Raw genomic sequence first — 25,371 nt, 5'->3', positions numbered from 1 at the left:
AAAAAAAAAAAAAAAAAAAAAGAAGCAGCTGTCTCATGCACGCAAAGCACACACGGTCTCACGTGAATGCAGGCATTAGTGGGACATGCAGACTCTTATTTTATCACTTCAATGCAATCTGCACGATGCAATAATGTCAAGTAGATCAACAAACTGGTGGGAGGAAACCACTTCTTTTTTTTCTTTTATTATTATTTTTGTCATTATTGCCTTCATATTACCACTTTGTTTACTTCCTGGGCTGTGAGTCACCCGTGTAATTTCAAATACCCCTCGGAGACGGCTGCAACATCCCTGCTCTTGCATGTACACTTTATGATTTTACTCATATGGTAAGGTTCAATACATCTGTATTGACTCAGGTAATTGAACACAAGGGACGCAGGCTGTATTCATAAAAGAGACATTTCTAGAATGGAGGGTTATTAGAGCAGGAGCTTCAAGCAGCTTGATGGACGTGGTCTTTGCTTTGAGAGGCGACACAGGCTCTGTCTGTCATTGACTGCAGTTCAGGCATGACAAAGGCAGGACAGAGGTCCTCCATCCGAGCAGATTATATTCAGTCACTCCATTACCTGGGGTGGTTACCTTTGTGTGTGGGAAATGAATGCAATTAGTCCTGCATGTGGCTTTTTGAGGTTTCTTAACATCTGTATTTAACCACCTGCTGTCCCTTTTTCTTTTTGACATTAGAGGATTGTTAATTGAGTGGAAAAATCCCTAAGCAAAATCATTTTTTAAAAATTCTGCAAAGTGATGGACTTACACATTAACAAATATAACCTCTTAAAACAAGAGTGATGTTTCATTAGCATTCCTGGAGGAGTCAACAGTCTGGCTGGAGAATGGACAGAGATAGTGCCGGCCCACTTAGTTAACAGTGTCCACGGCCTGCACTGACCCGTGACCACCAGGACGGGCTGCTGGGTAATCTGTCAGCTTCTCTCCTTCTCTCTAGAGAAAGAATTGTCTCGCCGTTTCCTTTAACCTTCATTAGTTCAGCTGTGACAAATGCTGCAGAATAAGGTTATGAAGAAATGAGTGAGTAATATTGTTTCCCACTTCAAAGTACACACATGAAGAGGGTTTCTATGTGACAAAGCTTTGAAAGGAGGCTAACTCCATCTGTTTCTTGAGCAACAACTCCACAAAAGCTGCAGGTAAAGTTGGCAAAAAAAGGTCCCCTCCCCACGAGGAAGTCATTACTCATGAACTGCTTTTTCCAAAGAGTGGCATATTACGTGTTTCTAGGTGTGGACCTGTCAAAAGACAAGAGGTTAATGCACTGCATTTCTGCTTAAAGCACACTTTGCTCTTTTCAGATTTTACCATTGTGCCTGGCAAGATCAAACGGGCCCTTTCAATGTGTTTCTGTGTTCTGCCAGCTTTCATGTCCTACCTCATTACTGGAAAACTTTTCTTTGACTGAGCCGAGGTCTGAGCGGAGTCTGGTCAGACAATGGAGCAGGACGACTTTCCTCGTAATACAAAGAGGAGAAAACAAAGACGCGCTCTTAAATCCCCCCTCGAGATGCCAAACCCCCCACACTTTGCCGTGGCCCACAGGCTCGCGGGTTACAGTAAGACTCAAAGTGAAGATTTGTAACTCCTCTGATCAAACTCAGCTCACGAGCACAGACGCCCATGTCTCTGTAGGGAAGCGGCAGAAGAACGGGGATGATGTGAGCTTCTCAGAAAGCAACTTTAAACCCCTTCTAATACAGCGAGGTAGACGGATATAGAGTGGTTCACGGTCAAATTTATGAACAAAAGGAATGAAAATATTCAGGAATATTCTGAGTACAAATAAAATGAGCATTTTAATTAGGACAACACATTTTTCCCCCAAAAAATAATTTATTCTTACATTTTTGACACAGTTTCAATATTTTTTTCAGTTCCAACAATTTGCAAACATTTCATGCCAGAACACCAATTTTTTTTCCAATCATTTTTGGGGGGAACAGAGCAAACAGAGCACTGAGTGAATCCTTGAGTACATACTGCTCTCTGACTCTCAGAATTGGGCCACAAAAGTCAAAAAACCAGACGTGCCTATGCAACCTCTTTCATTTCTCTTAAAAAAAAGGAAAACATGAAATTATTTGCCCCCTTTTTCCTGGATCTGCATGTCTCGTTTTTATAATTTAATTAGTTTGTCTTGTAACATTTTATCTTTTCAATAATAAGTGCTTTATAATTGCAGATAATTAAAGGACGGTTATTGTTAGTATAATTTATTGTATATAATAAAATAAAGATTTGTTTTTATTGATATCTGGTTCAAACAAATGTAATTCTTGTAATTCTATGGTGAATTTCCAACTGCAATCTTTTTTTTCTTTCTTTGCAGGAAGCGACCAATAAGTGCAAAGCTTTTGTTCCATTTATCACGTTTGTCTCCCAGCCGGAAATTCATGTTAAGATAACGCCATCCCATCATCTGATTGTCTTATCACACTTAATAGAAGAGCACCTCCATCCCAATCATTCTGATGAGAGCCCCTCGATTTTAATTTGGGAAGAAAACCTTTTAAAATAGGTCAATTTTCTATTACTGAAACGCCACATTTTATTTGAGATCTTCTTGGCCCACTGAGGTGCAGTTCTCGCATCCTCATTTCATTTCTCCTGGCCTCTTCTCAAGTGCAAAAGTGTGCGATCCTCATGCAGCGTTTGACACCAGGGTCAGCGGAATTGCCCCGCTTGAACTAAAAGACATTTAGTTTGGTTTGGAAAGTGAAAACCCCGGACACCATTAATTTGTTTGCTCTCCCACTAGTCATGACCGCAGCAAATGCCATCACCTCAAAGAAGTGGTCGCCCGTCCTCACTTTTATTTGTTTGTTTCTTTGGAGGGTGTGAGAAGTTGTGAAGCGGACGCTGCACTTGTGCAGGGGTTTGAATCTGGGGTGGTGGTGGTGTTTGGAAGAGGGGGGTGTTAGAGACTATCCAGAAGGACGGCTTTGCGGGGAGAAAGCTATAGGGAGCTAGCAAACAAGTTAGCTGGTGACAGAGCCGAGGGGGTGGAGGTGGTGCTGGTGCTGGGAGGGGTGGGGATTCATTTAGCCAGGCATAGCTGCTCTTGTTTGTGGTTGTCCCTGACAGCGTCGGCAATGCTGCTCCAAAGCACCTGTGTTTGCTCACTAGCTTTCCCCCAATCTGCTCGAAAAATGCTGTGAGCATGTCACATGGTGGCCAGATAGCCCGGGCACCATGGGAATACAAAAGCCGGGGCTTTTAGAACAGTTAATCATTAATAGAGGCCTCTCTTTTGTTCCCATTCAGCCCCATGCTGACAGAGGCTTTGATATTACATATGGCAGACAGGTTAGGCGCAGATATAGCCAAGTGCAGTGACAGGAGAGAGCTTTCAGGATGCATCGTGCTGGGTGATTAAGGACAGCAGCCGTGGAAGTGTCCTTCACAAAGGCCACGTGCATCTGCAGAAGAGAGAACACGCAGGTCAGCTTTCCATTACAATGCATTGAGTGTTGTCACCTAATAGCAATTCGATGGAAATGGGGTGAAAGGTGCAACTCATGGTCTTAAATTTTACATTTTGTGCCATTCATGCCAAAAGAGAAATAGAGGGCCACTTTTACAATTAATCTGAGTTTGCTCTGCGTCTAGATCCGTCAATGAGAAATCCAGGATTCATTTCAGGTTTGTGAATGTGGGCTTTAGAATACAAATGCTTGAACTTGCTTCCACTGAGCCAAATTTATCTGGAGGGGAGATTAGGTTTGCACTTTCGTATAAAGCACTGAAGGGGTCGAAGACACACTCTTATCTTCCATTTACCTCCGCATGCCAATGGGTCTCCTTTATTGAAAGTTAGTCTCGACCCAGCCCTTCCCTCGCCCCCCCTCTTCCCAGAGCTAATAATACTGTATGGGACTTGGAGAGGATAGTGGGACCACAAACATTTACGGCTCAAAATGCAGCACAAGTGCAGGCAAGTGGCCACTCAATGCTGGATGCTCGGTGTGCTGAGAGTCAATCATTAACGCAGCACTTTTAGTGATATCTGCTCTCTCCGTCTGAGTACAAGTCAAAAGATAAATGAAGGTTGTGTTTCAGGGAATGAAGTAAGGCTCCAACTTACCAACTTAGGTCCTTTAGCAAACATACCAGCCCACACAAAGGCTTCTTTTTACATGTTTGGAGTCGGTTCTAATGTCTCACCGAAACAATATGTCACCTAGCTGGCCAACGATCGGAAAATTACCCGTGTTTGTGCCAACACTAGTTAAGCACTTCCTGATTTCTGGAATTTTACTTCATACATCCTTTTAAAAAACTGATTTACAAAAAAGATGTTAAAAGCCTTTACTTTTCATTCCATTCCAAAGTGATGCAGAGGCTTAAGTAGATCATAAATATCGTTTTTGTCATGTGTGAGCGCCATGCAGACATAAATCTTTCCCTGCCTTCCATGTAGCACGGCCTCACTACAGTGTGTTTATTTGCTAACCCTGGTCACCAGTGATAAGGGCCACCAGTGTTTCTACCTGTACAGTCCCTCAGCGGACCTGTTCCTAACAGACAAATGAACTATGCAAAAGAAGAAAAAGCCTCCTCTTTATCAGCTATAAGGAAATAAATTAAGTTGACCAGAGTCAAACGATGGGTTTAACAAGTGTGTGTTTCAAACAAAAGTTCCTGTTTCGGGAGGGAAGGTGCACGGGTGATTGATGGCTTGGCAAACATAGTTGACATACCTGGGCAATGCCATGGGCCGGTCACAACCCAGAACTGAGAGGGACATTGTTTGAGTTTTCAAGTGTGTGTGCGTGTGTGAGCGTGAGTGCATCAGCGTGGCTCCTCCGAAGCTATCCTTCTTCCCTCTGAGGCTTCCCCTTCTTCTTCTTCTTCTTCGTCCGGGCCGTGGGGATCACTTCAGTCAGCAGAGCCCTGTTTGGCAGAGACACAGCCCCCATATAAATCCTCCTATTTATTTGATGTGCAGTTCTACTAGGACGCCTTCGATCCACCCTCAGGGAGCCCGCATCTCAAAACACTCAAATAGTCTGGGTGTACAGATAAGCGCGAGGCTGGAATTATACTCCCAAATTCCCAAATCCTTGTAGAGCGCTGGTACATTCTACTTTAAAACACAGAAAGGAAGCATCAGCTATAGAACAATGTCCCGGCTATTTTATGCCATTAAATTTGATGAATTAATACATGCATGTTAAATTTTATGAAGGAAAAAATATATTTTTTTCTGTAGCTTTAGGAGACGGGTCAGTGCAGCCTGATGGGTGAGTGGTAGACCTTTACGGAGAACACCCAAGAATGTTTGGTTAGCTCCCCTGTCACATTCAGGCGTTTATGTCAAAGGTGTTTACAGGGTGTTGACACTCACACACTACCCTCAACACCCAGTTTGTAAACAAAAAACTGCTATTTCATTTGAATTAATTAAAAAAAAAAATCTAATTTTAGTTCATCTTAATTAATTTATTTTAAACCTTTTTTTATCCCTGATAACGGAGGGATTTTAGCTTTACAATATGACTTAGTATTTAGTTGGATACATTTTTTTCTATTTCTAAAATAGTCTTTTTGTTGCTTTAATTTTGATCTGTGCTAAAAAATCTGTTTCTAAAAAAAAAGGCTCAGCACAGATGCAGCATCCGTTTAAGGGTGAACAAACAGCAAATCCTATCCACACCAGGTCACAATAACCAGTTTTTAGTGGTTGTGATAACCCAGAACAAGATTAACACAGTCTGACCCATAACTCAGTAAATTAGCAACCACTGTGTTTTTGAAATTTCCAAACAAAAATGTAGACTAAAAATATATTTTTTAAAACATTCAAAGATCTCTATTTTTCATTTACTTTAAATAATGTGAACCACAAAAAAAATGATGTAAACTGATAATTTATATTTAATTTATAAAATGTAGCACGCGTACAAATAATTACATTTTTTACACACTTTATTACATAATATTAATGCACATTATTTATATCAGTCCAAATTCTGCTAGTTTTTTATTAAATTATTTCTATAATTTTAGATTATTAATTTTAATAAACTGATATACATGAAAAAAAATCATAAAACATTTCAATTAATCTAATAACATAATTGCACAGGAATATTTTACACATCTAAAAGCATGTAAATTTGTTTCCTTTATTATATTGCTTTTACAAAAAATAATTTAAGAATTTAGTATTCAGCAGTTTTATTGATGAAGGCAAAAAAGTATCTATTTTTTGTCAAATTTCTGTAAATACATTTTTACTTACATTTCTTACATTAAATATTGAGCTTTTTATTTTCTTAATATGTACATTTTTCTCCTTTTTTTAAAAAAAAGTTGTGTTTTCTATGTATCGTTTATTTTTGTTAGATACTTTTTTATTAATTGTTAATAAAAAAAATATTTATTAAAGCTTTAATAAAGTATTTTAATAGCTTTTTTATCTTTAAATAAAATGCATAACCAAATATATTTTAATAATCTCTTATATAAAAAAAAAGAAAAGTGGAAAATTGGAGATATTTTATTTTTGCGTGTCGGCCTTCTGGTCTGCCTGTTTGTCTGTCCACATGACCACCCACCGAGAGACCTGGAGCTGGAAGTGAGTGTTTCTAGCCCCATCCTGCCGGCTCCACGCTGACCTCCAGGTGACAAAGCATCTAACCTGCTAAAGTACCCGAACATCCAATTACCTTGTTTCACATCACCTTCCCGTTTGGCATCTGAACCACACACCACAAAGCTCATGAAGGGGTGGAGGGGTGGCACCCCCGCCGCTATTTGAGTTAATTGGAGGAGTGTTGTAAGTTTCCTATGACTCACGCGGCTCTTTTCTCCACCCATGAATGCTGGAAGATTGTAGTTAACTTTAGAAACAAACTCCTCTCAACTCATAAATTACACGGCGACGGACAGCCTTAAGCGGTGTTGAAATGCCTCGAACAGAGCTTTATTTCAGCGCTGCTGGAGCGTGAAGCTGAGAGAACCACCCCACAAGGAGCCCGGCTCTCACAAGAACACATAAGACAGCTATTTATCTTGCCATACCTGAGGTCTGACATGCTGGCAAAGCACTGTTAGCTGCACCAGTGGTGGATGTGAAAACAAGCACTTACTGTTTCACAATGATGTTTTCGCTTTAAGTTATTGCTTCCGCAACAGGTCATGCCTTTTTATTTCCTATTATCAGAGTCTTCACGAATGGTGTGGTCTTAAATTTAAAATTTCTGTCCCAAATAAAAGGGTTTTCCTTCCTGGGGCCTGTCTTGGCACAGCTACTGGCACTTTGAAACCTGATCTGATGGATTAAGGGCTTAGCCATTAGAATAAACCATTGTGAAGTCATCAGGGGTTGTGTTTTACCTCTGGTGTAAAAAAGAAAAAGAGAAGTCTTCATACAGTGTCTGTAAACATAAAAAGGCTTTTGTTACCAAATAACATGACTTTCGTTAAAAGCATTATAACCCTAAAGAAAAGGCAGACACAGCGCATTCATTTCATATAAATGTGACAGTAAAAACAGCCTGTGAACATCTTTTTTTCAAAGGGCTGCCGCACAACATCATATTGTGTTGAAATCATGCTCAGTCTGACCACCCAGGGGGTCCTGACACCACAACCTTTTCCGAGGGGGATGGGCCTCTGTGTGTGTTTGTATTTCGGCAAGTGTCTGCTCACATGCATGAATACGCTCCTTCGTCTTATGCGTATTGATCTCCTTTGCATCCCGCTTCTTCTTCTTCTTTCTTCTTTTTTTTTACCCTTTCTTTGTTTATGCGTTTCTGATTCCTTTACTGTTGTTATTTTATTCCCGGCGTGGAGGCGCACACTTCACATCTCCTGCCACGCAAACAGCGCTACATGAGTGGCAGTAAAATGGTCAATGTGAATGCAAACACAAGTGCTAACAAAAGAGCACACTATGGATCGTCAAAGTCTTTCCACTTGTTGCCATCTACTCAAAAAAAGCTATAGGAGTATATGTTTGTTCGGTTTAAGAAAAACTACTCAAACCTCATTTTATTTAGATGTGCTTCAACTGAAGTCTCATCCAAGTATCATTTTAACACGCCGCTCTTGACTTGTGCTTCCCTCTCCAAGATGAGGAGCGGGGTCAGTCCTTATCCCCTCTCCCCAGCAGCAATCGTCCTTTTGATGCTAAAGTCGGAACGATTCAGACGCTAAACGGTACACATGTAAAGGTGACGATTGATACAAGTGAGATAACCCATTCAGTTCGACTGCAGCGTCGTGGCGGACAGATAAATGACCATACAGTATAATGCACAATGGGAATTAAAAGTGTAGGGCAGCTGGGCTCTTATCTGGCCAGAGAAGAAGAAGAAGCCCGGCAACAAAGGGAGGCCTACGACTAAGAGGCTTGATGCATGGGAAAGCCATGGGCCGGCCATTGTGGCTGCCCTTCTGCTGAGCAAATAGTCCAAACTGTTCATTCCCCATCTCCCATTCTCTCGCCGGTACATTGTTTGTGTCCTTGCATTTCATTCTGACTGGGGAAGATTGCTCTCAGGGCCAGTGAGCAAACAGTCCAGAAAAGAGCCAGCTATCTCCTGCCGTTCCCAAGAGAACTAGCATTTTTATTTCAGCTCCAAGCTGTCAAAGGATTGGAGAGTTTATGTCAGGATCCTGAATTAATTGCTTTAAGCCTCGAGGCTGACGCCGGTGTTTTTATCGCCAAATGTTCGGTAAAATGTTTCCTAGCAAATTATGCAGCACCCCCTTCACCATCTCCTTTCTGAGTCGTTAAACATTTGGCATTGGATACATACAGGATGGGTTTCGGCAACACAAATGACGCGTTTAGTCGTTGTGACAGCACAATGGCGTGAATGGTGATGGGGTATATCACGGCTGTCGTGGATTTGGTGGAATGAAGGCAAACAGCTAACTTTTGTGTATAAATGCTTTCTTTCCTCCAATGATTGTCAGTGCACGAGCCAAGCTTGGCATGGAGATGAGTAAGCTTACAGATGCCTCAATAAACTATAGATATTCCGACATTTGGTGGACCAAGCTTTAAAGCCTCTAAACTGTCCCCTAACCTGCCAAACTGACTTCATAGCCCACTCTTGTGCTCGTATTATCCTCGTTTAAATGATTGCTTAATGACTTTAGATTTTATATCACACGTTGGGAGCAGGAAAACTCATGGAAGGCCTACAAGCCGTGTTTTCAATCCAGCTCCGTATGGCAACGACTCCTGATCCATGACGGCTCTTTTTTATTATTATTATTATTTGTGTTCCTTTAAAACTCTTCTGGAAATAAAGTCAGTAAAAGTTGTAAGGAAATACCATAAATACAGGACTCCACTTATTTTAGCATCACCTTGAATGGAAACAAAAAATATTAATTTTATAGGATTGGAAATAAAAGGTATAAAGGTGTTAAATAATATTTGTTAAAAAAAATTGATAAAAAACTAACTTCAAACTACAAACAATTTAGTTAAAAATAAAAGCCTCAATATTATAATTAGTGATGATAATACTGTTGAACTGAAGTGATTTGTTTTACTGTAAATTATTGTATAAATTAATCTGTTGATAATGATATTTTTGATCTAAAAGAGGAATTTGTCTGCCTACTTCTTTATTTATGCTTCCCTCCTTTTAATATTTTTATTTTATTTTGGTAAATGGTTGCACATATTTTTCTTTATTGTTTTCATAACTGGAAAGGGAAGCCTTACTCCTTCCCTTTTTTTTTTTTTTTTTTTTTGGAGTTGCACATGAGTGATTGAACTGAAAGCCACCACGGTCACCTCAAAGAAGTCACATAGCCAAGATATTTGCATCCAAAAAGCCATATGTAACTCCGCCACTAAGTGTTATGCAATTTGTTTAAGTAAGCCACCAAAACCAACTAGCTGTCATCCACTCTTTAAAAAAGATCTAAAACTTAGAATAGAAATGAATCCCCTCAACATGCAACCTCCCGATAACTGAATGATTTACTTATGAAGAGAAGTGTAAAAAAACATTTGCATCGCTGTGAGAATGCAGCTATGTGTGGTGACCTGGAATGGTCGGGTGGCTGTGGCACATCAGCGCCCGCAGCAAATGTTACTCCGATAATCAAGATGTTCATCTTTCTATTGCTGGGCACTTCAAGATAAGGGCGTCCCAGCTCTGACCAATAAATCTTCCTGTAATCTGAAAGGATATGAGGTGACAAACGTGGCGATGTTTCTGTCAGCGCCATCCCGGCGAGGGTTAAATAGTGTGTATCAGGGGACTACTCTGGAGTGGGGAAAACATGCAGGCCTCATCCTTCACTATAATCTGCTCAACAGCCCTATAGACACCTCCCAGCTTTCCTCAATCCTTCAACTGAGCATCCCTCTTTCCATTATAAATAACACCGCCATTTATATGGGATTAAATTGGGGATTAATTTGATTCAAGTCAGGGTATGGGAATTCATTAGCGGTCTGACAGTGGCACTATACAAGGAGGGAATTTAATTTGAATCCCCCAAGGGGAGAACTATAAGACACCAGAGCCGCGTTGAAATAGAGCTCTAAAAGACAAGGGGGGGATATTGTTCCACTCTTTAGACACCAGTAAAGTGGAACTTTATTGCTGTTGATGAGTTGTTATCAAATTGAAGACATGAGAGCAAGCTGGGCTGCAGGACCGGGGTTATCTCCAGCTGTGGCCTCATTTGTCTCCCCAGACGAGGACTCTGATGAAGAGGAGGAGGTGAGGCAGGCTTTTCTCGCACAGATTTGGCCCTCTCTCATGTATGGGTATTAAAATGAGCGCATTATTTGAATGTCAGTGATTCTCATGAATGTTGAAATGGCACACCCATTCCATCCATTCCCGACAAGCCGTGCAGTGTAAGGCGACGGCATTAAATTCACCTCCAACTCAGATTACCGAATGTACCCCCGCAGAACACTGCTCTGCCATTCAGTAAATTGGACAAGTCCCACTGTAAGATATCCTATCAGGGTGCACATGTCTGCACAGGAGAACATATACAGGACAGAATATTCCGTAATTTGTTATTCCGAGGACACCGCTGAGGGCACACAGGCTTGTTTGCCTTTGCCGGGAGAGGAGATTGGATTGGGGGTTTAAATGAATCGCTGGCGCACCACGTTTATAGGTTTCATTAACTTTTAATGAGTTGGGTGTCCTTCGCTGTGATAGGCTGGCAGGGGTCTGTCTTCACTTCCTCAAACTACAGCTAAAGGGGGAAAAGGAAGAGCAAGTCAGCTTCCATGTTCAGCCCAGGTGCCGTTAGAAATGCTTCTATTCAAAAATCTGAAATGGTTAAGTTACCGGCTCTCGAGGGGAATAAAGAAACCGTGGCGGATCAGTCACAGTCAAGCAGCCATCCACTCCTGGCTGACATATCAGTTTATGGCGGCTTTGCCAGCAAGGTTTGATCTCAAAGAAAGCCATGACACCTCCTGGGAAATGCCTGTGGAATTGTCAAGAAGGGCTGGAAGCATTAGTGCATGCATGAACTCAAAAGCAGCCGACTCCATCGATGCCTAACTTCATATTTAGAGCATTTGTAATCTCCATCCAATTTAATATTTTTCTGCCTGGTTGATCACACTCTTTTATCTTGAGGGTGTTTTTTATGATTTATTCTTCTCGAAAGGATAATCTCCCCCCGCAGAGTTGGGCCTCACGCACTGTTTCTGTGAAACAAAAGGTTTCACACACTTTTATCTGTCTTTTTTTTTGTTAAAGCCAAATGTTTTTCTTAAGAAGTTCAAGCTTTGATTTTCAAGAATGGTTGTGAGTTGATAAGGCCAGGACTTTTCCTCTTCCATTTGCATGATGAAGATAAACACTGACCATCCATCCACTTCCAGCAAAATAAAAGCGGCAGGGCCGTGAGAGGCACCCTGTCCGGATCTGAATAGACCGCCTTTAGGTCACTGCGCGTCCCACCAGCTGTTGCCTCACAAAATTCAATTGGCATTGTTGATGGATCTTTTTTTTCCCTTTCCCCCTTCTCTTTCTGCTCCTATTTCTTTCTCTTTTTTTAAATGAAAGAGTCCTGAACTGGAATTTCACAGATCCATGTCAGAAGAGTCTGAACACATCACAGCTAGCATCTGCATTCTCACCCTGTCCATCCAGCCTCCTCTCAATCTTTCTTGTGGTCTGTCTTTCTCTTCTTCCCACAAGCCTCCTCTTCATCATCACAGCAAATCAATGTACTTTGATGGGCCGGTATTTCTAAATTATAGTAAAATTATGGTGAAAAAACAGACTATTTTTGTATTCAATTTAAGGAGGTGTAAAAACATATTTTTATAAATATTGTCATTTTCACAAAAACATATGAAAACCGAAAAAGGGAAGTGAAATAAATGTCCGGTTTGATCAGTTACTCGGAAAGAATATTTTGTCTTTGAAAAAATATGTATATTTTTAAATTATTGCTTTGGATTATTCTGATAATAAAGGTGCAAACTGAAAACATATTTTGGATAAATCAATTTAAAATCAGATTTTTGAAAAAAAGATGTCTAAAGACAAGCTTTAATAAATAATAATATTTTTTATAGTAGATAAAAAATGTATTAGGATATTAATTGTAATAATTTGCATTGTTAAAATTGTATTAGTATCATAAGCAGATGGAAGTATTTAAGCATGTTTTTGAAATCTGAATTTTATTCCAAATTCGAACATTTATTAAGTTAATTTCTATATTGACAGCTAATTTGGTTTCGCAAGGATAGCTACTTCTAACCAAACCAAAAAAACATAATCAAAATCTATATTGATCCAAATATGCTTTTCTTAAATATCTAATTAAAATTACTTGGCATTTTTGTGCGTTTTATTAAATTATTATTACATTAATTTAAGTGGAAAATGTGTTTGAAAAAAAAATATTATTAATATATCGGTGTGGCTGCGGGGGGAGGACGGCCGGCCCGGCGGATGGTCCCACCGGAATGGGCCGCCTGCTGAGAAACCATGGGTGGCTTTGAGTTCTGACTTTGTGGTCTCTTTAATATACTGAGGGACGACAGTTTGCCTTGCTAAGATATGGGATTAGGAGTATTTCTACTGAAAGAGGAGTTAAGTCGGGCTAGTGTGGACGGTCCCTCCCCTGCAAAAGGCTGAGACGGAATTACAGCTTGTTGGACCGGTGTCCCGCCGTCACCATGGAGACGGATCTACTTGGGTGTTCCAGTCCGCGCGGGGCTGCAGCGCGGAGGATAAAGGTGCGGCAGGACCCTGGAAAACTCCAGAGAAAAGGGCGCAGCTTCTGATCGGAACCATTAGGGCTGATCAATATCTAAATCGAAAAATGCGCTAAAGTATCGATTAATCAGGGGTTTTTAAACGAAATAATCAGGGGAAAACTAAATAAGGATTTATCAAAATCATCAAAAATATATGTCAGCATTTATCAATAGAAATGGAGTGATAAAATGCCCCTTTACGCGCCGTGGAGTCTATTGCGCAGACGCCCATGGGTGGATGCGCGTTTGGCTTATGGCTTATTATCCTGAGTCATTTTTAAAGCGAGGCCCAAGCTCGCCTGGGAATTACAATGTCTGATTTAAAAGTCTGCCATGGTTATTAAAAGATATTAAAGGGAAGAGATAAATTACATTAGATTATTTTTAACACTTGGGCCTTTTGCATAAAATAGGAAAATGATGATGTATTATAGGTCTAAATGCGCGTCTATTTATGTGATTTAAAAAATAGATTTTTGTCGGCCGGCTAACGATTAGATTAAAGGAAAATATATATATATATATAATTTCCGGGCCTCTAATTAAGAAATAAGATAAATCCGACTATAGAAAAGGCGGAGAGATCGGGTTATGGGAGTAAAAGGGATCAACAAGCATCCTTTATTTAGTTGCTATACCAACAAGATCTGCAGATGACATCTTCAGGAGAGAAAAGCCGTGCGTAAAGTTGGAACATGCGTGTGGATGGTGCAATGATGTGGCCTCAGTGCGTGTTTGACCGCCAGGCTGGCTACCTTTGAACCGGCGAAGAAACATGAGGCCATTCCCGCCCCGGGAGTGCGCTGGAGGAGGCTTAACCGGGGCTAACCTACCATGAAAACTGATAGAAAAAAATATATTTTAAAGAGATTTTAAAAAGAAGTTATCCAATTTGCATATTATTATTATTATTATTATTATTATCTGATATACAATTTTATTGTAAAAATAAAAAATACTATTTTATGAAATTGTTCATGTTTGCGCATTGGTTGTAAAATAAACTGCGCTGATTTGGGCGCGTGCTGAGACAGCCGCGGGGTCGGTCCTGTTAAGCTTTCATGCCTCCGTGACATCTGTGCTGCAACATGATATCAATCAGCCGCACACTGCAAAAAATATCCACCAGCAAGCCAAGAGACGCAGCATCAGTCCGGAGCAAGAGGCTTTTATTTTGCAAAAGCAAATCTCTTTTGTTATTTAAAGCTAAATTTGCTATATTTTTGTTTTTTGATAGTTAAAATATTCCCATGTTAGCCCTATTTTAACTCTCTTTTTGATTGCATCTTCATGCGTTATTTCTAATTTAATTTTTTGCAGTGCAGAAGCGCTTCCCCTCGCAGGAGCTCCAAGTATTCCTCCAGCTCATAACCTGCAGATCCCCAGCTTTGCACCACCCTGTCTCCAAATCCAGCACTCCTTGTTTCCCATGACTTTAGGGATCCTCTGATTCCCCCTCCCTCCTTCCAGCACCAAAATCACCCTCAAGAGTTCACGAATAAAAAAAGTTTTTTTTTTACAAGAAATATATAGCATTTTGACGGATAGAATAAAAGCGTCATACCTGTGCAAAATAGCTGCTGCGTGTCGTTGGCTTGAGCCACACAGGAGCCCATTGTAGAAGCTCGCCTTCTGCCTTTCTGCAAAGAGCTTCAGACATCACGGCATTTATTTGAGCTCAAACTCTGTCACTGTTGACTTTAGCACAAAGCAAAGATTTCACTGCCCTGCTAGTTAAAAAAAAGATTATTTTACAGAGATATCGATCAGTGTACTATAAAAAAAATCAGCTTAGCATTATATGTCTAAAATGAATAGAACGAAATTTAATGTCTGTGTAAATTTACAGAGCTGCGGCGTCCTATTCAAAGTTTACACTTGTGCAATTTGGTTTGTGTGTGTACACTTCCTATATGTGGGCATAGCCTCCACTCTATTGTTTACTGGCTTTGTTTATTCGCAGATCACGTTGTTTAAAGTACGATCTGTAAAGAGGGTCTGGAGAATAAACGCACACTTTAGGGCCCCGTGCGTTCAGGAGTCGACGCGGGGGCCACCGTGCCCGTCCCCGGCCTTGGATTTGAGCTTCCACGCAGGGAAGGAGAAGGCAGGAGGGCTCTCTGGATTCATGGACTATCTTATCTAACTAGAGGGGAGGGCCCGACTACTTTGAAAACAGGGAGCAGACAATGGAAGCCCAGATTGTGGGGAGAAAAGTTAGAGCATCACATTCAGCAGGCGGCCCTGTTTCCAGAATCAACCCCCCCTCCTGCGCCACGGGGGCCGTTTTTATGGGACTCTTCATCTCATTCAGTGATCTAAACTTTGCGCGTTCACGTGCAAATAGATGCGTTGGAAAAATGAGTGTCAATCATCTTGACTGACACTGTGGGGGAATTTAAATCAGAGATTAAATGTGCTTTAATCTCATAATCGGACTTTTATAAATATTTTTTATTGGATAATCTGTCTGCATGTGCACGCGCATACAATTTCTCTAATGGAATAATGCATGACTTAAAAAAATCCTGGAGTTTTTATTTTAAAATATAGTATATCAGTTCGTAAATAGTCATTTTTTGCCCCCCTCCTCGCCCCTCCATCAATATATCCATTTGTGTTTGGGATTAATGAGCATATATTTGTTTTGTTTGCATTTCCTGTGAGACAAATTGAGAGCATTGTACTCGGTTTTATGCAGCAAATCTATTAATCCGCCGTGGAAAGTATACGCCTTAATTGGAGCATCACGTGGGTGAGAATATTTATTTTTTTAATAAAATTAATTTAAAAAAAGACTTGCTAAACTCCATGTGTTTTGTGACATTTTATACTTTAATATTTGGTTTATAATTTATTCTTGGCTAAATGTAATTTTTATGTGTATTAATTTAATATGTAAATTGAAAATGTATAAATAAAATTTGAATAAATGGTTTTGTTTACAAAACTGAATGCCTAAATTGCAATTAATTTGAAAAAATATATATTTTTAACCCCTTTTCCATAATTAGGATAATAAAAAAATAATAATTTAAACACCAAGATGTTCAGAAAGCAAAACAATAACACTTTAATATATATTCTATTCTTGTGACTACAAGAATACACATATACAGACCATAAATAGGTATTACACAAATGACTGAACAGATTTAGCAAGGAATTAAACTGGTTTCTGGGTCCACTTATGCAAACTTGAATATCTTACAGCAGTTTTTTTGTCTTTGGGGTCCACTTTATTTTGAGTTTCCATCCTTCCTTCACAAGATCTAACAAGCTCAACAACTAAAACGGTGAGAAAGGTCAAAAATAGTTCAAATACATATAGTACACAAAGTCTATATTTTTTTGTTTTTGTTTTTTACAAATGTACAAACTGGAATGAGGGGGGTCAGGGCAGTCCGCATACAGAGAGTCTACGAGGAGTTCATGATTGGCCTGGAATAGACACCTTGGTAGTAGGATGTGTCGGGTATAGATGCAGAATCCAGGCCGGCTTTCCCCGCCATGGAGCCCATGGAAAGCGCTCCAGTCATGGGGGAGCCATATCCAGAGTAGTGCATCACCTGCTCGTAAGTCTTAAGGTCCATTTTATGGTGCTGCTGCTCCGAGGACATGAGGTTATTGATGGAGAAGGGGTGGTTGAAGGAGTAGTGGTGCTCCGGCTTCAGGTGGGCGTCGTGCGCCAGGACCGAGTGATGCTGAGACATGAGGTGCTGCCCCTGCGACACCGGGGAGGGCGCGGTGTGCTCCGGGCTCAGGGCCTGGCTCCCTTTCATGTCCGACAGGGACCTTTTGTGCTCGCCGGAGGAGGAGTTGGAGTGCGGGGACTCGTTGCCGTTGCAGCTGTCCGAGCTGCTGTTGGCAGAGCCGCCGTCTCCCCCCTTGCGGCCGGGCTCCTTCATGGACATCTTCTTCTCACACTTGAAGCGCTTCTGCCTCCTCAAGTAGCAGCCGTTCTCAAACATGTTGCCGGAGTCCGGGTGTAGAGTCCAAAAGGAGCCCTTTCCGGGTTTATCCGGCGACCTGGGGACTTTGAGGAAACAGTCGTTGAATGACAAAGAGTGGCGGATTGAGTTCTGCCAGCGCTGCTGGTTTTGCCGATAAAAGGGGAAGAGGTCCATTATCCACTGGTAGATCTCGGCCAGCGTCAGCATCTTACTGGGAGACTGCTGGATGGCCATGGTGATGAGGGAAATGTAGGAGTACGGAGGCTTGGCGTGCGTGTAGCTCCGCCGGTACGTCTTTGGATCCCGGGACCTGTTGATGTTCGACTGTCCGTAAATGGGGCTCATGGCGTTCATGTTGGTGTAGGACGTCAGGGCGTTCATGGACGCGGGCTGTCCGGTCATAGGACTCATGCTGGGGCTCAGGGCTGTGCTCATAGCCGTCATGCCTGCTCCCATCCCGTTCATGGCTCCGGTGCCCGGCGACATGCCGGTCATGGAGGGGCTCATGCCCGTGTTGACGTACGACATGTTCATAGAGTTGGCCGTCATGTTTGCGGTGGTGCTCATGCCGGACATGCTCATGTAGGTGTTCATAGAGTTCATTCCCAGGCCGGTGTTCATGTTTCCAACAGAGGTGTAACACTGTCAACGAGGGAGGAAGAAATACTCATGAAATTTGGCATTATACAAAAAGTGAATATTTAATAAAACACAATTAGAGGTGTCTTAATTTCCGTGCGTAAATCTCAATTACAACAACAAAAAATGCTTTTTTACATCTGTAAAAGCTGCGTATGCGGAAAGTTTCAATTAAGTAAATCCCTCAAATTTGATAAATAAATTTAAAAAATAATCAAATTTTGCTCTTAAATAACAAATCTGTGGGGAAAAAGTTTTCCACGTTGCATATCAGGCAACTTTGTTAGGTTAGCGCGCTGCGTGGAGATGGGGGAGGATTTGGAGGCGCCTCAAGTCAATATTTGATCACAAAGTTAATATTATCTCAGGGCTAATATTGAGTTGTATTAAATGGGATCGGCTTTACACCGAGAAAAAATATATATATTTATATTTAAGGTACCCACCTCGGGCTCTCCATAGTATGTGCTCCAGTCGGTGTGTTCGTGTCCTTCCATTTTAACTGCTCCAAGCATCATGGAGGACTTGAACGAAGCGTCTCCCAGCAGAGGAAAAGCCAAAAAGTCTTTCTAACAGCAGGTGACTGGGGACCACTGAGGGTTTTTGGGTGGTCGGCGTGTCCGTTTGTCGAGGGCTGGCGCATGTGTGTCTCGCACAGACAGCCGCGACGCGTCTGTCAGTGAGCGGAGTTCAAATGACGCTCCGTGCTGCTCGTTAACGCTGTGATATAGCTCTGTGCGCCAGGCAAGCCTCCAATCCCTACTTCTACGCCTTGGGCCCTATTTGAATAATCTCCTCGCACCTAGGCGTGAGACTCCTCAGGCTCCCCCCTCTCGCCCCCCCTCCAACCCCAATTGTACACCTGCGCTGACTGAAAAGAACAGTTTCATATGAAAAGCTTCATTATAAACTAATCTTATTGTAAGAGGGGGAAATAAAAGAGAAAGGAATGTCGTGCGCTTTTGGAGACCCTTTTACGCACGGAGTTTTTTCTCCTCCAGCTATGCTAAAATCATAACCTTTTGATGCCTTCAAGGAATTTATGGTCTTAACTGTTAAATATTTAAAATAAGCACCACAAAAAGCTGACAGCAAGTCATTTGAGGCTCAAAGTATTTGGAAAAATGTTTGCGCAAAATTCAAGAATAGTTCCTCATTGTATGTCAGGTTGTACTAAAAAATAGCACCTTTTGAGGATTTTTTTAAAAATTGTAATTTAAGGGTGTCAAGGGACTAAAAGCTGCAAAGAGTCCACATCTGTGCACGTGCGCACAACACTACTGTGAGTGGAAACTTTTAATATGTAATCATTAAACCAAAAAGCAGGTAAAGAAAATTTATTTCACCCCAGCTATTTATTTACAGTCACATTCACCTTAAAAACACAACAAATGCCTTTTTATATTTTCCATCAATGATAATCATCATAATATTGAAGAATATATTTCCAGAAAACGCGCGTCTTTTCGTGTTTGGTGCGTTTTCTCGACCTTCATAAGTGAATAAAATATTTCCAAATGTTTCAATTTATGGTAAATAAACCAGACACAGCGCCAGAGCGCCCTCTCTCGGTTGTTGTCTCAACTGAGCTGATTCTGTAAAATCCATAAGCGACCATCAGATTTGTTTAAATTATGCGCACTTGGCACATTTTTATTTCCACTCAAATTCCTTAAACACATTGCAGTCGTATCAGTTATGAGGCAACAGTGAAATCCTTATTTGCTAAACTGAATCATTACTGTTCCTTCTTTGTAACATAGTAGTAAATGTTATTATGAGGAGCTTTTTAAGTGGTGGAGGTAAATATAATGTGTCAACCTTTCCTCGAAAGGGGGTCAGGGAGGGAGGGGGCTGCAGTGTTAACGGGGCCCTTGATTCCCGGAGCCCGTACTGTATTTGTATGAAACAAACATCAAGGTGAGGCTGCAGAGCGCCGTCAGCCACGTGTCGGTAGTTGTACATCTATTTGACTGCATATTTACGCAAGAGCAAAACTATCAGGATAGAGCCCCATTAGTAAAGGCGAGTAAACCTGTGGTGTTGACGAGGGACTAACACAGTCTGCTTAACTTGGAAATGAGATCATGAGAAAAAGGCTGTGTGTTTGAGGATTTGGGATTGCACGGGCGCAGGGCTGAAGTCGGTCAGAGATGCGCTTTCTTTCTTGACGTGAACACTAGATATTATTTATACAAAAACACCATCAACAGTTTTTTATTATTATGGTTTAATTTATTTTTTTTAATTTAAATTTGAATTCATATAAATGTAGAATCCTCTCTGAGGCCACTACAAGGGTTGAGCTCCATGCACCACATCGATCGTTTTATCATGTGACTCGACCACTGTGGAGCAAGACCAGATTATAAAGTAGCTCCATTAAAACAATCGTTGATTTTCATTTTAAAAGGAATTCCAACAAATTTTAATCTCACTTATTCACGCTAATTATTTGTTTGCATAAATATGCAAAAATAAAGTCATTTCACTTGCACTTTCCTGGATTTATTTAAAAGCACTTGCAGTTTTTTTTTTCTTTTTGCAAAAGTAAAATGTTTAAACGAAGAAGTTCCTGTGTGATGGATGTATGAAAAGAGATGATTATAAAAAAAGAATATTGCAGACGCATCACTTCAGTCCTGAATTTTTACCATGACCCCAGTGACATTATGTTCCAAAATGAGACTTGTCTCTGATTCCAGAGTTAATCATCAATCCGCCTCGGTTCTCTCATTGGGGTGAAGGTCACATTTTGGAAATGGTCAAAAACCTTATCAGGGCCCGTTTTAATGTCAGCCTGTTTCGTGTTTTTCTCTTTAAGAGACATTCAACTAAAGCTAAATGAGGGAGTTCTGACTGAAGGAGGAGGAAAAAAGTTTCCATTTTCCTAAAGTAACATCAGGTGGTTTCTTTGACCGTATTATTGCTTTCCTTCAGTTTTGGTTAAAACCGTGAAACTCAAAGATAGATTGACTAAATTTGAATTTGCTGCAGAAATTGTCCCTCTTCAAATGAAACTAAATCATTTCTTTATTCTTACGGAGGTCTTTTGTGCAACTGAACATCGATTATGCCACATCACGGTGTTGGAACTAATGCTGCCAATGGAGTTAAAGTTCCAGAGATGGTGTTCAACAAAAAAAAAACCTTTTCAAATTAATTTGTTAACAAAGATTTAACCTTCAAAGTCAAACAATCCTTTTAATAAATTTACAAGGAAAGGGACAAACACCTAAAACAATGTGAGATAATGGAACAAAAGTGACTGATTTTCTTTAATTTACAAATATAAATATTATTAAAGTTTTTTTTAATTAAATTATAATATTTGTCAGATGGATTTATCTATCAAATTAATGTCTGTTAAATTTCTTATGAGATAATTATTTTTTAAACAAATTACAGATTTTAACCTTTAAGGTATAAAACATGAGTTATTTCAGTAGTTCTTTTAAATATTTTGCTTAATTAGTGAATATTTTTGCTTTTTAAAATAATTTTTAAACCTATTTTGGTCCTTTTCCAGAGCAAATTTAAAGTTTTTGAAAACTTTAGTCTCTCATGCACCAATGTAAATGTTATTAAGCTCCAATATAGATCAAATTTACCTCTTGAATGATTCGTGTTGCATTTTACACATTCAGCTGTCAGCTCCTTATGAATATTTATCGGCTCACCTACGGAGGTAAAAGCATAGCAGTGATCCGCAGCCTAGTGTGGCACCGGGAGGTTATCTTGGGTGCAGGGCTAGAATGGGCATATGCTCTGCTCTGTGGGAGGAACATTCCTTCAAACACTCAGGAGTTGTTGGCAGGGATGTGTTAACTTTCCATTTCACCTTTCAAAGTAAGCTTTTTTCCTCCTGCTAAAAATGAAAGATTCTCTCAGAATGTTCCTTTTTGTGTCGTCCGGAGTAACCGAGCCAGGCAAAACAACGCCGGGGCAAAAGGTTAAGCACGTCATTCATCAAAATAAAATTAATAAATGAGTTGAACTCTCAGAAAATGCTGAAAAAAAAAGATGTTTGCTGCAAACCAGCCTGTGGTGACAGTAAACATTCCAGAGCCGGGCTGGAGTTTGGACTTGCCATTATCTGCCACAGCTGTGACAACGCCTGTTGGCTGCAGGTTTGTGGCTGGCCACGCTGTGTTTACCTGGAAATGAATCTGAAAAGCGGCCGGACTGGGAAGGCACACAAGCCATCTAAATAAAAACCGAGAGTGGCCATTGCAATGTGAGGCGGTGGGAGGGAGTCCAGAGTTATTGCACTGGCCCCAGTGGGCCGGAGCACAAACACAGGCGTAAAGGCACTAAGGATATCCTCAAATACCTACCTTTTGATATTGAGAGGAATGTGGCGAGGAATGCAATCCGATATGTTTCTGTTGACTGTATCCATGGCATTGCAGATTCAGCCCTCGTCCCTTGTCATGTTAAAGGAACTCGTGTTGACTGTTGCCCTTCATTTAGCTGACAAGGTGACAGTTGATCTATCAGACCACAGGAGTAGAGAATGACAGGTTAGAATTTAAAACAAAAAAATATTAAAAATCTAAGTTTGGACCATCAATTACAACTTTTAACACTTTTTCCAAAGCCAGAGAACACTGAAATAATTCTAGAACCTGTGTTGGGTAAGTTACTTTCAAAAAGTAATTGATTAATTTATTTTAGTTGCTCCATGAAATTGTAATTAAATGACTTTACTCATTAACTATTTGAAAAAGTAATCCACTACTTTACTTTTTTTCCACTTATATAGAAATGAGCTCCACAGGGATGAGATGACTCCTTACAGCTGGGATGTCAAACTCAATCACACAGGGGACCAAAATCCAAAACACACCTTAGGTAGTGGGCCGAACAGGATAAACATTTATTGAACACACTAAAACTACATTTTTAGCTTTCTAATGCGGACCGAACCTGGGAACGTGGCCAGTACCTGTACCCTAACCCTATAGCCTGTTCCGCATTTGGTACCACGTCCAGAATTGCTACTGATCACTGTCCGGTACTAATCCAGGTCTAGTACCGGGCTCAGGTTAAGGTTAGGATACTAGTGTGGTCCATGTCCCGATGCTGGACCAGTACCGGTTAGTGGCCCAGAGATTGGGGATCCCTGATTTAATTGGAACAGCCAGCTTATCAAAAAACGATGTGTTAACCATGCCTTGACTTTTACAGCATCTCTTTTCATCTCATCTTTGAGCCAGTTTAGAAAGCAATGCAACTGCAGCAATGAGGCCACGTCTGCACATTCACCAATCCCCAACTCTGTATGCACCAGTAACCTTTTTTTTTTACAATTAATCTCTGTTTTGTTCATTTAACTGAGAGAAAATGTCAGAGCCCGCAAAACCTAAGTAACCAAGGTTTCTGCACTATAATTTATTAAAGAAATTTGAACAGTAATTTGTTATGTTCCTCTGTTACTGATAAAAGTAATTCAATTACAATAATTCGTTACTTTGTAATCCGTTACCCCCAACACTGATTATTGTCATGTAGAGAAAATCCATCTGAAATATTCTACAGAAGTAAGTCAATAAACAATCTTTTAAAGAAAATGTGTGAACAAAATGATCTGGAGAAGGGATTGCATCACTGAAAGAGTGGCAGCTGCTGTAAATCTACGATGTCCGAGTTTCTCGGCGACTTGAAAAGGATGTGTATTGGAGCCAAAAGATTTAATATCATCAAATCAGCACATTGTTATTCATTAGTGGACCAACTGCAGAGTCAATACACATTTAATCACAGACTGAAGGCAATTAAAGCAGGAGGGGAGGGCAGTGGTGCTATGTTAATTAAAGTGCCAGACTCCCATAGGAAGCTCTGTGGCTAAATATCACTACAATCAAGCAGATGCAATAATCCATAATGAGCTATTGGGGTTCACACGCCGCCACCACGCTGTCACATCCCATCAGCGAAGCAGGCGTCGTGAATGAAAAAGTTCTGAATCCCAGTAATGGGCTTTGGACAAACGGTAACATTTGTTCCTGACGGTTAAACCAATGGCTTAACAGCGATCCGGTTTTGATTTAATTAATGCTGGATGAGATAAGAGCGGGAAAAATTCCTGTCTCTACAAATCGGTGCGGACTGCAGCCATCAGGGATAAACATCTCGAGGAAAAGCGCACACACCTGACTGCACATCTGACACATCTGAGAGGCCCATTTCCTTTTTCCATCAGTCACAGCACCGAGCCGGTGAGGGAGGCTTCTATCTGCCGTGGTGTTATCTGTATTCCAGCCTGATGGGGAAATTCAAGTTTGGGATTACGTCTGACTGCTGACCTGAACTCATCTCAGACAGCAGACGAGCTTTGTGCTTTCATTATCCCCACGCTTCAAAGCCCCATACAGCCAACTCTCACGCTCTCTTGAGCAGAGAATCGCTGCAAGCATATTTAAACCTCCCCTCAGCCCCCACGTTCCATCCGCTTTTTTTTTTTTTTTTTTGCATAGATGCAGATAGAAATTAAAAGCTGATCATTTTATCTGGAGAGCTGACACCCTCAGCCCTCATTCTGCTTCCTGTATGGACTGAGAGCCCATCCATATGCAGATGGCTAATTTGTAGTGTTTACAGAAGAGCACAGAGGGGGCGGCGACTCACGAGGAGGGCTCAAAAGAGGCCGCCGACGTGTCACCTCAGGAGCCTGGTGTTAAAGCCTGCCCTTCCACAGCAACAACATAAGTGTCCAATCTGTGTTTGCTTACCCGTGGACACTGACGGCCGAGTCTTGGCCCGCGGCCCATAAATTGTGCCTGTTTTACTGTCCCGACAGCTAACAGGCTATTGGGAACCGGGCCCCCAGTGACACAGCCTCTCAACAGATTAGCACCTCATCAGCCTCCTGCAGCTTCCAACAAATACGGTGCCGGCCTCCTTCAAGGCACAATGGCACGGCCGCTGCTAAACAGCCCTTAAAGCAAGAGGACCCCCACCCCCTCCATGGCCACAAAACTTCCTGACCTGTTCTTGGGGCCACAGCTGCATCAAGAAGGCCTTCCCCAGTCCCCGAGCCCACTCCTACCCCAATTGGCAAGATGTGTGTATTTCAGGTGAGCAAATATTGCCACTTGCTTGAGAGTTCAGTGACCGTCCCTTTCAGGGAGGAGGAGGAGGGGAGCTTGCGTATTGTGGCTGCAATGAGGGGTGCATGCGGCCCCACACAGCAACCAGTCCTCAGGATGGGTCAGGGGGAATTCTCTAGACACAGCTGGAGTCGGCAAATCAAACATACCTTTATAGCTCATCTGCATTTTCCCAGACGAGGAAAAAAAACTGTCGGCTTTTATTTCCTCTCTCCTTGGATTTTACAACAAAAGATGTCCCTAAAAGTCGCCCTCACACATAGATCTAAAGTCCAAAGAAAAGTTTCACCTCCATGAACAAGAAGGACAACGAAAACACGATCCACCGCTTTTCAACACATTATTTACTGAGTTTATTGGTCAAGTTTTCCCATTTATATTCAAACATAAAAAGATTGCACCACATTTCCAATGT

General features: G+C 41.1%; 1 protein-coding gene and 1 long non-coding RNA gene across 8 annotated transcripts; both read right to left on the bottom strand.

The window, feature by feature from the left end:
- Positions 1 to 1,837: 1,837 nt before the first annotated feature.
- On the bottom strand, positions 1,838 to 25,286 carry LOC112145749. Of its 7 annotated transcripts, none has more exons than XR_004947004.1 (4): positions 25,106 to 25,286; positions 22,182 to 22,337; positions 4,725 to 4,917; positions 1,838 to 3,443 (listed from the first exon to the last, which is right to left on the bottom strand). It is a non-coding gene; the product is annotated as an uncharacterized LOC112145749 (long non-coding RNA). The 7 variants fall into 7 exon arrangements; XR_004947005.1 differs by lacking the exon at positions 25,106 to 25,286 and adding an exon at positions 24,579 to 24,593; XR_004947002.1 differs by lacking the exon at positions 25,106 to 25,286 and adding an exon at positions 24,000 to 24,014.
- Positions 16,302 to 18,699, bottom strand: foxa2 (forkhead box A2). The gene is made up of 2 exons (XM_024271162.2): positions 18,291 to 18,699; positions 16,302 to 17,847 (listed from the first exon to the last, which is right to left on the bottom strand). Exons 1-2 carry the CDS (start codon positions 18,360 to 18,362, stop codon positions 16,672 to 16,674), a joined length of 1,248 nt encoding a protein of 415 aa, XP_024126930.1. The 5' UTR covers positions 18,363 to 18,699; the 3' UTR covers positions 16,302 to 16,671.
- Positions 25,287 to 25,371: the final 85 nt, after the last annotated feature.

This window comes from Oryzias melastigma, linkage group LG22 (genome assembly GCF_002922805.2).
Source record: "Oryzias melastigma strain HK-1 linkage group LG22, ASM292280v2, whole genome shotgun sequence".
In the NCBI taxonomy this organism is placed as follows: domain Eukaryota; kingdom Metazoa; phylum Chordata; class Actinopteri; order Beloniformes; family Adrianichthyidae; genus Oryzias; species Oryzias melastigma.
Note: the sequence above shows the minus strand (reverse complement) of the source record. Positions and strands in the feature narration are given on the sequence as shown.